The following is a 15464-nucleotide window of genomic DNA, read 5'->3' on the forward strand; positions in this document are numbered from 1 at the left end:
GTGGTGTTTATGTCGATTGATACGTTGCTGTTAGGAGTTTGAGCCACATATGTTACTATTGTCGTCTATGGGATTTGATTTGGTAGTATACACCCTAAGGGCTGAATTTCCGAAGCCTGTATTTCTTTAACTCAGATCTGGAAAGATTTCTGCCTGCTAAATTTAATGCGTGAATGGCAAAATAAGTTATGCTAAATTAGATTTGTGTGAACGATGCACAAAATGAAACAATCGTGCTTGCAATTTTTAGAAGCCTGCATTTAAGGTTGGCCCTTTAATGTATGCATTAATCTTGAGTACAGCGGCACTTCGCCTTACCATATATGGCTTGTTTAGCACACGTGTTGTCAGGGTTGGCGCAAACAATCAAACGCGTTTCTTGCTAGCATTACAGATAGGACAGCGGTCCCAGCTTTGTGTTTACAAATTTTGCTTCCCACCTCCTCTCAGCTTTGTGTTTACAAAATTTTGCTTCCCACCTCCTCTCAGCTTTGTGTTTACAAATTTTTGCTTCCCACCTCCTCTCAGCTTTGTGTTTACAAAATTTGCTTCCCACCTCCTCCCTGTGACAACCAGCTAGTTTATATTCATTGCTTGGGACTGGATTTCAGTTAATCTTCTTTTCGGTCTTCTTCAAGGATGGGGGTGTGTGTTTATATGTGTATTTTATGTATGTTGATTTTATTTGCCTGGTAGTATTAGAATAAATTTGTATTGCCCAATTGTCTTGTGTTTTTAAAACTACAGCTGAAACGTACCAACTAAGACGGTCACTTTAATGCTGTCAATCTCGTCGGAAGAACTTCTACAGATGTACGTCCCGCTGTCATGAATCCGACTCCGGTCAATGAGTAACTCGCTGACCAGAGCCCGCTCCGCGAGTGACCGGTACTTCGTTATTAAAACGTTTTTATACTTTTTCATGTCTATCTTATCACCGTCCTTGAACCAGTCCATTTCTTCGGGGATCTGCGGGCCGCCCGACGCCTTGCACGAAAGTCGAATCTGTTCACCCATCTCGACAAACTCTTTTCCTTTCATGGCAATCTCTGGTTTTGTTAAAGGTGGTCCTAAAAATACAGAAACATTATTTAAGGATTGTCTGTTAGTTCTTTTACGTTCATCGGGGTATAAAGTTAAAGTTTGTTTTGTTAAATGACGCCACTAGAGCACATTGATTAAATTAATCATTGGTAGGAGTTGTAGTATTGATATTTATGGGTCATAGTTTGGTTGCTTATATTAATTGCATATACATGTAGTGTTTTTAAATAAATGCTAACATGTTCGCCAATAGGATTTTATTTGGTATAGTTCACCATAATAAGGAAATTCCCACTAGCTACTGCCAGTAGGAGCATGCAATACCAACACTGTTACAAAAAAAAAAAGTAAAAAAGTAAAAAAAAAAATCTTTAACAACATCACTAGAGCATATTGATTAATTAATATTTCAAACATTTGGTAATTCTGATACCTATTCATAAGGGGAAAGCCACTACATGTTTCCTAATACAGAAAGGGATCTTTTATATGCATATTCCCACAGACTGGAATGTCTTCGGGGTATGAACAAAAATAATCATCTGCAAACAGTGTGAATCAGCGAAGCCGTTCTCACATAAGTTTGCAGATGATTTTATTTTCATTTAACAATTGTCTGCTATTTCTTTTACATTCATCAGGGTATGAACAATAAAAAAAATAATGTGCAAATTAACTGTGTGAATTGGTGAAGCTGTTTTCTCACTTAAACTTGCAGATGATTTTTTTTTCATATCAGATGAACATAAAAGAAATAACAGATAATCCTTAAAGGGACATTCCTGAGTTTGCTGCAATTTTTAAGATGTTATTGACTAACAGAGACTTTTTAACGACTGTAATTACATATCAAATATATTTTTCTGCATAAAATATCAGTGGCTGTATATTAAACGTGTTTCTGATCGTTCTACTATTTGTACTAGGTTAAATTTCATTTTATTTCCTAAAATATATTTTTTCGTACATACGAAATTATTTGAACACAAAATCCAGTTTGGGCTTCTTACAAATATTAAGACGACCAGAAACACATTGAATATACAGACACTGATATTCTAAACAAGAAAATATATTTAATTTGTAAGTTTCATCGTAGAAATATTTTATTTTTCGGAAACATCTTACATTGCAGCAAACTCAGGAATGTCCCTTTAAAAGTAAATTTAAAACATACTTACTAATAATAACGTTAAAAGTTCATACTTTATTTTGAATTATTTTTGGTCCATAAACAATAACGCTCAATAAGACAATAATTAAAGTATCAATACAAAATGGTGTCATCGGGTATGACATTCCCTGATGACGTAATATCGAGAAATGAAGAAACTCCCATTGCTATGTCTGGACCAATGAGATGACGTTATATTGTAATGAATGTAACACCAGATCACATCAGGAACCTAATATTTATCTGATTTAAACAGGATCCTGTGTTTAGAGGGTCATATCTTTTAGAATTTACATAAATTTGGGACTCCAAAAGTTTGACAGTTTTGGCAAGATTCCAGTTTGTTCAGGGTCCGATTTAGTATGGTTTTACTGTAGTAACAACAAATGTTGAAAGCTAAAGTTTGTTTTGTTTAATGACACCACTAGAGCACATTGATTTATGAATCATCGGCTATTGGATTTCAAACATTATAGTAATTTTTACATATAGTCCTAGAGAGGAAACCTGCTACATTTTTTCCATTAGTAGCAAGGGATCTTTTATATAAACCATCCCACAGAAAAGATAGCACATACCACAAGTCATGGTGCACTGGCAGGAACAAGAAATAGCTCAATGGGTCCACTGATGGTGATCGATCCCAAACCAAATATCCATCAATTTGAAAAACATAGTAGGGTTTACCCCCTTAATTTTTTAAAACCACTTCTTTTATTCATCAACTATCTCACTTAGAACAAAAGCTATTCTGTAAACCAAGCCATTTGTCATGTATATAAATAAATATATGTACCTTTGCACAGTACTTTTATTTAATCAGTTACTCTAACAGCCAGCATTCATGTCCATTTGTTAAATGCATGCCTTATTTATCATGCGTATTTGCTATTTTCAGGTCTATAAAATAAACCGTGGGATCAACAAATGACAATTAAAGACATTTTAATCAGTTTTATTGCTAGTATTTTGTAATGATTCTGTTTGCTCGTTACAACAATATATAGAATACTGACACCGGAGAAGAAAAAAGAATTTGCTACAAATGTTTATTTAATGTGTGAAGCTGCTATTCAGTTATTGATATCTTATCCATATATTCAGTTCCAAAGGATGCAAATTGCTCCTTTAGGGTGAAAGGTTAAGTTTTTTCATGAAACATAATTTCATTTTAATACTTTCTCGTCTCGTGAACTGTAATCCTTGCTACTCATAAACATGTAAATGAATTACGTATCAGAATACCTAATACTTCGACGCCACCAAAATAAAGGACGTTACAATCAAAGAATCATCCCGACTTTATTCAGTCACGTTTTAATAGCATCATGCAAATAAGATGCGAGTGCATCACTCTTTGGAAACGTTGCTCAGAGAAAATTAACCTCTTCCAAAAAAACACAAAAAAACGAAATTAAAAACAGAAATTGCATACAAACTGTATTATTATTAAGAAATGTTACGAATGTTGAACGAAAGTGAATACAGCGAATAGGTCTTACGAGCTAAAATAAATCCCCTTTGGGAGCATTATAAGCTGAGATGTATGATTTAATCATCTGTAAACCTGAATGACGACCATCATCAACTGCGAGACGGGTGGGGGGGGGGGGGGGGTATAAAAATAATTGCTTAATGTGAATGTTATAGATAGCCAACTACCAGATCTGAATCACACATCTAATGAGAGAAAACATGATAAACATTTTAACGGATGAAAAGCTTAAAACGTTTTTTCCCCCCCATGTCTATTCAAAGAGTTCGCATGTACCATTCATTAAGGGCTTTCGGTGTTACAGAGTGCGGAATTCTATTATAAATACATTAATGGACATGCTATAATGGCACATTAAAGGTCACAGTGTTGCTTTTTATAAGCCCATCAGTACTATGGTATGGTGTTGTCTGTCCATCCATCTGTCCGTCCGTCCATTAACTTTTCTTTCCAAGGCATATCTTTCTTATCAATTTGGGGGGGTGGGGTGGGGATGGGCAGGATGTAACCCAGTGGTAAAGCATCCACTTGATGTGCAGTTGGTCTAAGATCGATCCCCGTCAGTGGACCCATTGGGCTATTTCTCATTCCAGCCAGTGCTCCACAACTAGTGTAACAAAGGCCATGGTATGTACTATCCTGTCTGTGAGATGGTACATATAAAAGCTCCCTTGCTGTTAATCGAAAAGATTAGCCCATGAAGTGGCAACAGCAGGTTTCCTCTCTCAATATCTGTGTGGTCATTAACCATATGTCCAACGCCATATAACAGTAAATAAAATGTGTTGAGTGCATTGTTAAATAAAACATTTCCTTCCATCTTATCAATTTATATAGGATCATCAAACTTTTCATGATTCGGTATGCTGCGTACTTAACTAAGTCACTGCGACCTACTTAACATGCATTACTGCATATTAAAGGAAATCCTTGCCAAGCCATATCTTCATCATCAATTCATATACAGATAGGCTATCTCATGGTCCATTCCTTGACATGGTGAGGTAGCTTGCATGTCTCAATGACTCAGAGAGCTATGCCAGCTGGAGCATCAGCTCCTGGGAGGTTCACCCAAACTGGACTGGTCGAAGGGTGGAAACTAGACTAATATGGACTGGACAGACAGAGGACATGAGTCAAGAAAGACAACTGTCTAGGAGAAGCAAACTCCAAAATCAAACGTGCTGGAGAGGCTCAGAATCCTAGTAAGGAAACTCTCCTAGGAGAAGGAATACACCAAACTCAAACCAAGTCCACTGAAGTCAGAGTACAGAAGCTATGCATCAGTATTAGCGTGGAAACCGAAAGGAAATGTCTGTATATGCACCGAACTCTGTGAGCATCATCATATACAGGTAGGGTCATGCAAGTACAACTTAGGATGGCAGTGTTGCATACCATAAATAGGTCACAGTGACCTACTTTTGATGGTCATATTATGTACCTCACCAATACTCTTATTTAAAACCAGTAGTGCTGAATATCCCCATTCAGAAAACATCAGTATAAGACATGAGCCGTTGTAAATCAATTTTGAGGTCATTTCCAAGGCTTATAATTGGCTGTTACAAGGTCATAACCCAAGTATTCCAAATAACCATAAGTTCATGATGTCATTTTAGCACATCATGTGTGTCTATGAGGTAATTAACTCATACACTTTAAACCTAATGTTCAATGTTTGTCCATTAAATTACATGTATTAAACAAGAGTGCCGGATAAGGCCCATCAAGAGTTTTGATAAAAAGTAGGTTGCAGTGACCTAGTTATGGTATGCAACACACTGCCATCCCAAATTGTATATGTACTTGCATACATGTACAAGGTTTGATGATCCTATATCAACTGATACAACAGATATGCCCTGGAAATGAAACGTTTATGGATGGATGGACAATGCCATACCATAATATGATCCATCAAATATGGGAATAACAAAATTACTCTTACAGGGTGTGTGGGGCGAGACGTAGCCCAGTGGTAAAGCGCTCGCTTGATGTATGGTCGGTTTGGGATCGATCTACATCAGTGAGTCCATTGCGCTATTTCTCGCTCCAGCCAGTGCACCACGACTGGTATATCAAAGGCTGTAGTATGTGCTATCCTGTCTGTGGGATGGTGCATATAAAAGATCCCTTGCTGCTAATTGAAAAAAAGTAGCCCATGAAGTGGCAACAGCGGGTTTCCTCTCTCAATATCTGTTTGGTCCTTAGCCATATGTCTGACGCCATAGAACCATAAATAAAATGTGTTGAGTGCATCATTAAATAAACCATTTCCTTCTTCTTACAGGGTGTGTAGAAAATATAATAATACTTTCATGCCTGTTTGAGACAATTTATCTTACCACTCATGGTTTCCAACCGTATCTAACTTTCTTTTGCTTATTAGATATACATTTGGCAACCACTCGTTGTAAGATGAATCATCTCCAACAGGTACTTGTGAATCTATCTCTGCTACTTTTCAACTTTGTGCTAGTGGGATGTACAGTGAAACTTCTCTTAACTGGACACCCTTGAGAACAAGCAAAAAGTCTGGTTTTAAGAGGTATCTGGTTTAGAGAGGTTCTATTCTGTACAGATATTTAAAAAGTGGCCATTGAAAACGTCTGGGTTTGAGGGAATTCCGATTTACAGAGGGTCCAGTTTTGAGAGGTTTCACTGTAGTTCTGTAGTACACATCGTGACTGAACAAGACAACAGGAAGGAAGAGATTTAGTTAATGATGCACTCAACACATTTTAACCATGCCTATATAAGGCCCATAGATAATGAGTAAGGAAAACCTCTGTTGCTACATAACAATTAGCAGCTAGGGATAGAAGATACCATGGACTTTGTTACACCAAACCACTTGCACTGACCAGTGATCCATAACTGGTTCAACAAAGGCCATGGTTTGTGCTATCCTGCCTGTGGGAAGCGCAAATAAAAGATCCCTTGCTGCCTGTTGTAAAAGAGTAGCCTATGTGGCGACAGCGGGTTTCCTCTCAAAATATGTGTGGTCCTTAACCATACGTCTGACGCCATATAACCGTAAATAAAATGTGTTGAGTGCGTCGTTAAATAAAACATGTCTTTCTTTGTTACACCAGTTGGTGGGTGGGTAGTGGATGATTGGATGGATGGATGGATTGGGTGGGTGGGTGGGTGGATAGGGTGGGTTGATGTTTTGGTGGGTGGGTGGGTGGTGGATGAATGGATGATTTGATCAGTTGTGTCACAATTACCAAATGTTTGTCATCCAATAGCTGATGATTAATTAATCCATGTGCTCTAGTGGTGTTCTTAAACAGAACAAACTTTAAACAAACTTTAATTAGAGAGATATTTTAGGATTCAAGCATTTTTACAGTTACAATAGAATATTAAAACAAATTCTCCAATGGATGGATGGATGGATGGATGGATGGATGGATGGATGGATGGATGGATGGATGGATGGATGGATGGATGGAAGGATGGATGGATGGATGGATGGATGGATCTATGGATCCATGGATGAATGGGTGGAGTGGGTCGGTGTTTTTGGTGGGTGGGTGGTGGATGATTGGGTGGATGGGTGGATGGATGGGTGGAGTGGGTTGGTATTTTGGTGGGTGGGTGGTGGATGATTGGATGGCTGGCTGGCTGGCTGGCTGGCTGGCTGGCTGGCTGGCTGGCTGGCTGGCTGGATGGATGGATGGATGGATGGATGGATGGATGGATGGAGTGGGATGGAGTGGGTTGGTGTTTTGATAGGTGGGTGGTGGGTGGATGGATGGATGGATGGATGGATGGATGGATGGATGGATGGATGGATGGATGGATGGATGGATGGATGGATGGATGGATGAGTTGATGTGTGTGTTTGTGTGTGATTATGGAAGATGGATGATAGATTGGTAGACAAATTAATGAATAGATAGATGGAAGGATGGATGAGTCAGTGAGCATGTTTGTGTGTAATTATGGATAGATAGATGCACACATAGACAAATAAATACACAGACGATGAATGGGTGAACAAATATTAAAACATTTGCAGAGAGTTTACAATCAACAAGATTCATTCAACAATGTCTACTATGGTTCTGTCCCTGGGTCAGGCCACTGGCTATCCAGAGACCAGGACCAGGTTGCACATGCCTGAAACCTTAGTGGTATAGGGGCATGTAAAAATACTCTAAGTCTACGTCTATGATGAACCAGCATAAGCATTGCAACCCAGACATTTTTCTCACAGACTAGCCAGAAGTACGACTCGGTCCATCACAGTAATTTCATCAAGCCACAAATACACTGCACATCTTCCTGTCTGCATTTCTATCTCTTTCGTACAGCTGATCAATTTGCCATTACACCTCCATACAAACGGACGTAATTAAGGAAGGTCTCTGAGTTCAGAGCAGCCGACATCTACTTAGGCAAGTTCATCAGATGAACAAAAGCTGAAGGCTACAAATGGGTTTATAACTACAAATTGAAGACCAAATGTTGTGACCAGTACTATGGAGCTCTTACAGTAATGACCAAGATGCACTATGGTGCAGTTTATACAGAGTTGAGTAGTAAATGTTGTTCTAAGTGTCACAAATTGATTTCAAAGAAAGTGTGGGCAAAGAGTTCTACAATGTGAATGGATGCTTTTTGTCCAGTTATGATGACTATTTATGATATTGTTTGACATGACAAATGATAATGTCATTAGTAGCAAGGAAAGCATGGATCATCAAAGGTTAATTGGTACAAGGTATTTTGATAAATAAAAAAGGTTTATTGAAAATGAAATCAAAGATAGAAAGTGTAAGAATTGCGTTGAATGTTACTGCATGAGATACACATGATAGAAAAACAAAGTTGCTATGTTTGTCACTATAGCAACCATAAATGCATTAAAAAATAAAAACTGAAATAATTTACTATTAAAATGAAATACCTTGATTGTAATATGAATCAATACTTAAACACAGGAAAAATTGGCCCACTATCACCAATTGTGACCCTTTAGTGGCATGAATATTGGCTCACCATCACCAGTTGTGACCTTTTGGTGGCATGAATATTGGCCCACTATCACCAGTTGTGAATCTTTGGTGGCATGAATATTGGCCTACTATCACCAGTTGTGAATCTTTGGCGGCATGAATATTGGCCCACCATCACCAGTTGTGACCTTTTGGTGGCATGAATATTGGCCCACCATCACCAGTTGTGACCTTTTGGTGGCATGAATATTGGCCCACCATCACCAGTTGTGACCTTTTGGTGGCATGAATATTGGCTCACTATCACCAGTTGTGAATCTTTGGTGGCATGAATATTGGCCTACTATCACCAGTTGTGAATCTTTGGCGGCATGAATATTGGCCCACCATCACCAGTTGTGACCTTTTGGTGGCATGAATATTGGCCCACTATCACCAGTTGTGAATCTTTGGTGGCATGAATATTGGCCTACTATCATCAGTTGTGAATCTTTGGCGGCATGAATATTGGCCCACCATCACCAGTTGTGACCTTTTGGTGGCATGAATATTGGCCCACCATCACCAGTTGTGACCTTTTGGTGGCATGAATATTGGCCCACCATCACCAGTTGTGACCTTTTGGTGGCATGAATATTGGCTCACTATCACCAGTTGTGAATCTTTGGTGGCATGAATATTGGCCTACTATCACCAGTTGTGAATCTTTGGCGGCATGAATATTGGCCCACCATCACCAGTTGTGACCTTTTGGTGGCATGAATATTGGCCCACCATCACCAGTTGTGACCTTTTGGTGGCATGAATATTGACCCACCATCACCAGTTGTGACCTTTTGGTGACATGAATATTGGCCCACTATCACCAGTTGCGACCTTTTGGTGACATGAATATTGGCCCACCATCACCAGTTGTGACCCTTTGGTGGCATGAATATTGGCCCACCATCACCAGTTGTGAATCTTTGGTGACATGAATATTGGCCCACCATCACCAGTTGTGACCCTTTGGTGGCATGAATATTGGCCCACCATCACCAGTTGTGACCCTTTGATGGCATGAATATTGCCCACCATCACCAGTTGTGACCCTTTGGTGGCATGAATATTGGCCCACCATCACCAGTTGTGAATCTTTGGTGACATGAATATTGGCCCACCATCACCAGTTGTGACCCTTTGGTGGCATGAATATTGGCCCACCATCACCAGTTGTGACCCTTTGATGGCATGAATATTGGCCCACCATCACCAGTTGTGAATCTTTGGCAGCATGAATATTGGCCCACCATCACCAGTTGTGACCCTTTGGTGGCATGAATATTGGCCCACCATCACCAGTTGTGACCCTTTGGTGGCATGAATATTGGCCCACCATCATTTTGGCTGGACATCCCATGTTGGCTTACTGGTGGTTAGTTAATAGTTTGTTTTGTTTAGCAATACCGGCCTCAACCGGCTCCTCCATCCAGGACAGGGAAAGGAGTGGGGTGGGTTGGAGGGGGGCTCCATCTGCACAGGCAGGTGCAAGGAAGCACCAGCAGTCCAACCAGGGGTCGGTAACAGGTGGACTTTTGCACTGACAGGACTGTCTTTTATATACCAGCTGTGGTGAAAAAAACACTCTTTTTTTTAGAGCGTTTGACCTAATGACACAAGCACCTCATGCAGGTGCTCTAATGACTGAGGTTGATTCCACCCCCTCTATAGAAAGGACACTTTTAAAGCAATAATATAGTTTTATTATAAAATTTTGGGATGGGATGGGGCCTAGTGGTAAAGCACTCATTTGATGTGTGGTAAGTCTGGGATCAATTCCTGTCGGTGGTCCCATTTGGGCGATTTCTCATTCCAGCCAGTGCACCACAACTGGTATATCAAAGGCTGTGGTATATATGTACTATCCTGTCTGTAGGATGGTGCATATAAATGATCCCATGCTACTAATGGAAAAATGTAGCGGGTTTCCTCTCTAACTCTATATGTCAAAATTATCTAATGTTTGACATCCAATGATTAATAAATCAATGTGCTCTAGTGGTGTCTTTAACACATTTTAACATTCAATTTTTAATTTTAATTTTAATTTTAATTTTAATTTTAATTTTAATTTTAATTTTAATTTTAATTTTAATTTCGATCGATCCCTTACCTACAACATTGAGCTGCACAGTTCGACTGAGGACTTTGGTGGTGGTGACGCGACACTCGTACAGACCACTGTGTCGCGGTTTGGCCATCTTTATCATGAGGTTCCAGTGCGACAGTTCCGGGGACAGATCCCGGTGCTCCACCGACACATTGGGATCTTTTACCCATGTCATCGTGCCTATAGCCGTGATGTGGTCTTTGTCCATGCGACGCCAGACAACCTGTAAGTAAAAGAAATCATCAAAAGTAAAGTAAAGTTTGTTTTATTTAAGGACACCACTAGAGCACATTGATTTTTTATCTTATCATCGGCTATTGGACGTCAAACATATGGTCATTCTGACACTGTTTTTTTAGAGGAAACCCGCTGTCGCCACATAGGCTACTCTTTTATGACGGGCAGCAAGGGATCTTTTATTTGCACTTCCCACAGGCAAGATAGCACAAACCATGGCCTTTGTTGAACCAGTTATGGATCACTGGTCGGTGCAAGTGGTTTACACCTACCCACTGAGCCTTGCAGAGCACTCTCTCAGGGTTTGGAGTCGGTATCTGGATTAAAAATCCCATGCCTCGACTGGGATCTGAACACAGTACCTACCAGCCTGTAGACCGATGGCCTAACCACGACGCCACTGAGGCCGGTCACACATATATGAAGTAAAATATATACTTTTTTTTCACTGATGACAACAAATATCATACCTCTTGACAGGTTGGTTCTTATAAAACTAACCAATGATTTCCAAATTTTATAATAACGACATAATGTAATTAATTAAATCTCACTCACTCACTCACTTATTTACTCACTCACTCACTGAATCACTAAAACCACCTAAGTTACTTAACCATCCATCCACTTATTCAACCATAACCCCAGCTATACAACTAACAAACACCACAAACACACACACACACACACACACACACACACACACACAACACACACACACACACACACACACACACACACACACACACACACACAGACAGACACACAGACACACACACACACACAGACACACACACACACACACACACAGACACAGACACACACACACACAGACACACTCACACACACGCACACAGACACACACACACACAGACACACGCACACACACACGCACATACACACACACACACACTCACACACACACACACACTCACACACACACACTCACACACACACACATTCACACACACACACACGCACACACACACACACTCACACTCACTCACACACACACACACACACAACTAAATACCCACCGATCCACTTGCTCACTCAAATATACAACCAATTCACACACTCAAAAGTCACCAAAATCCCACCCTTCCAAATCCACCCACTCACCTACCCACTCCCCCATATCCAATCAATCACCCATCCATTCATTAATACATCCATCCATTCATTAATACATCCATCCAATACATCCATCCATTCAATCACCTACTCACTCTTTCATTAACTTATCCACCCATCCATTCACTCACTCACTCACATATCCATCCATCCAACAACTCAGTCACCCACCTGCTTGCTCACTTACTCACTCATTTATTAATTCATTCTATCATTCTATAGGTCTGTCAGTTTGCATAAGAATGACTCGATGATTCAACATGTTGAAAACTATAGAAACGATTATCGCATATAACTGGAAACAAATTTGGAAACAAATTATTTCCTGTTGCAATTTACATAACATTAACATTTTCACTGGATGGGCAAAGTAAAGGAAGAGAAGGGCACACACATGTTTAACGATGTCTGCATTAAATAAAGCAGTATTATTACAATACCAGAGATTACACATTAAATGCTTTAATATAAATCTTGGTCTGGAGTAACAAATGAAACCCACAGATTCCATACCATAGAGGGAAAGAAAGAAAGAAATGTTTTATTTAACGACGCACTCAACACATTTTATTTACGGTTATATGGCGTCAGACATATGGTTAACGACCACACAGATTTTGAGAGGAAACCCACTGCCGCCACTACATGGGCTACTCTTCCAATTAGCAGCAAGGGATCTTTTATTTGCACTTCCCACAGACAGGATAGCACAAACCATGGCCTTTGTTGAACCAGTTATGGATCACTGGTTGGTGCAAGTGGTTTACACCTACCCATTGAGCCTTGCGGAGCACTCACTCAGGGTATGGAGTCGGTATCTGGATTAAAAATCCCATGCCTCGACTGGGATCCGAACCCAGTACCTACCAGCCTTTAGACCGATGGCCTAACCATGACGCCACCGAGGCCGGTATACCATAGATACCATACCATAGAGGGAGGATTTAGCTTGGTCGTTAGAGTGCTCGCTTGAGGTGTTTGCATCACAGGATCAAACCACCTTGGTGGATCTATTCAACTGATTGGGTTTTTTCTTGTTCCAACCAGTGCAGCATGACTGGTATATCAAAGGCTGTGGTATGTGCTATCTTGTCTGGAATGGTGCATATAAAAGATCCCTCTCTGCGTTCGAAAAAATGTAGTGGCTTTTCTCTGATGACAACGAGTCGGAATTACCAAATGTTTGACATCCAATAGCCGATGATTCATTAATCAATGTGCTCAAGTAGTGTTGTTAAATAAAACAAACTTTTTTTCTTTCTTTTTTCATAAATTCGCCCCCTATTTTATTTTTTTTAAATCCTTCTGCGACACTGTCCTTTACATTAAACAACATAACTGCTCTTCAGATACCGAACTGAGCAATTATTAAAAAAAAGCCACGCTCTCTCTCTGTACTCCACCACATTACAGCTGTCAAGGACAGACTTGATTCAGTCTGTGAAGACTTTGTCACCATGACAGGTCCTCTATCATCTCCTAGTGTCAGAATGGAGGGGACCCAAGAGGCTGTTAGTGTTGGTGTAGGGACCGGGCAGACGTCTTGACATTTCTCTAGTTACATAGAACATGTCAATGGGCTTTTTCTTTGGAGCACTAGAGTTCAGTTAAAAATCTGTTGTTACAACAAATCACATTGAGGAACAGGGTGAGGGTGGTAGTGTCATTAGGTTTGAGAATTAAGGTCAAAGGGGTTTTGAAATTTAGAAATTGCTAAAAAGGCATTTTAAAATGAAAAATATATTTGTATATTCAATTTATATTCTACTTCAATTTGTACAACATTACTTTATTTGGGGGAACATTAAGGCATCTACAAGAGGCTGTTAGTGTTAGGGTAGGGACCAAGCAAACGTCTTGACATTATTTACAAAGAACATGTCAATGGGCTTTTTTTTGGGGAGCATTAGAGTTCATTTAAAAATATGTTGATATAGCAAATCACAGTGGGTGAGGGGTTGAGGGTGGGAGTGCCATTAGGTTTGGGAATTAAGATCAAAGGGGTTCTGGAATTCAGAAACTGCTAAAAAGGCACTTTAAAATTAAAAAAATATTTGTATATATTCATTAATACATCTTTCAGTGTTATTAAAGGCTTTAAGCTAATGCATGCACACCTAAAAATAACAATGGACTATTCCACTTGTGAATGGAAATTTTTGTGTTCTGTCAACAGAGTTCCATTGTCAGTATTGTTTTAAGTGATTTTATAAAAAAGGACAAATTACACCTGAAATCCTGACATCAAGACTTAAATGATGCAATAATGGTCCCGGGATTACTGCAATAAACACTTGAACACATTGCTATAAGCACTACAATGGGTCTTCTTGCGTGAGATGTCAACATTGTACATTGCCTGTTTTAGTAACGGCTTTTACTTCTTTTTTTCTTTTAATATTAATTTTTAATCAACATAGAACATTCTGCTTTATTCTATGTGCAGGTATATAAGATAATCTTTTATTAATGGTTTGTGGAACATTTTATGATGAAATTTTCGATATTTTTTGGTTTTCCTATGCAAGTTTGTCTTGATAAAGCTATTCAAATATGCGACATAATTTGTACTGATTCAATGCTAAATGGTTCTGTACAGCCGAATAATATGCAAATATGCTATAAACCGATATGCAATAAAGTGGATTTGACTGTATTTTACTTCAATTTGTACAACATTACTTTATTTGGGAGAAAATTAAGGCATCTCCAAAGAGACTGTTAGTGTCAGGGTAGGGATCGAGCAGATGTCTGGACATTACTCTAGTTATATAGGACATGTCAATGGGCTTTTTTGGAGCACTAGAGTTCAGTTTAAAATCTGCTGTTATAGCAAATCACATTGAGGGACAGGGTGAGGGTGATAGCGTCATTAGGTTTGATAATTAAGGTCAAAGGGATTCTGGAATTCAAAAACTGATAAAAAGACATTTGAAAAATAGATACATGTATATAAACATTCACTTTTTGTTCATTCATCCATTTCAACTTATTTTCGTGCTTATATCCAATTAAGGTTCAAGCACGCTGTCCTGGGCACACACACCTCAGCTATCTGGGCTGTCTGTCCAGGATAGTGGGTTAGTGGTTAGTTGGTTACTGGTTAGTGAAACAATAAGAGGGTGTAGTGGCCTTACACCTACCCACTGAGCCCTTAAGAACTCACTCTGGGTTGGAGCCGGTACCGGGCTGCGAACCCTGTACCTACCAGCCTGTAGTCCGATGGTTTAACCACTGAGCCACCAAGGCTGGTAAATTCAC

General features: G+C 39.5%; 1 protein-coding gene across 1 annotated transcript in view; it reads right to left on the bottom strand.

Moving 5' to 3' along the window:
* Positions 1 to 15464, bottom strand: part of LOC121389528 (zwei Ig domain protein zig-8-like) — a 226573-nt gene that overhangs the window by 14602 nt on the left and 196507 nt on the right. Inside the window, exons 4-5 of the mRNA XM_041521189.1 lie at positions 10836 to 11055; positions 759 to 1070 (exon numbers count right to left, since the gene is read on the bottom strand). Coding sequence (XP_041377123.1) covers positions 759 to 1070; positions 10836 to 11055 — 532 coding nt within the window. The remainder of the gene's footprint in view (positions 1 to 758; positions 1071 to 10835; positions 11056 to 15464) is intronic.

The sequence above is a fragment of the Gigantopelta aegis genome, chromosome 14 (genome assembly GCF_016097555.1).
Source record: "Gigantopelta aegis isolate Gae_Host chromosome 14, Gae_host_genome, whole genome shotgun sequence".
In the NCBI taxonomy this organism is placed as follows: domain Eukaryota; kingdom Metazoa; phylum Mollusca; class Gastropoda; order Neomphalida; family Peltospiridae; genus Gigantopelta; species Gigantopelta aegis.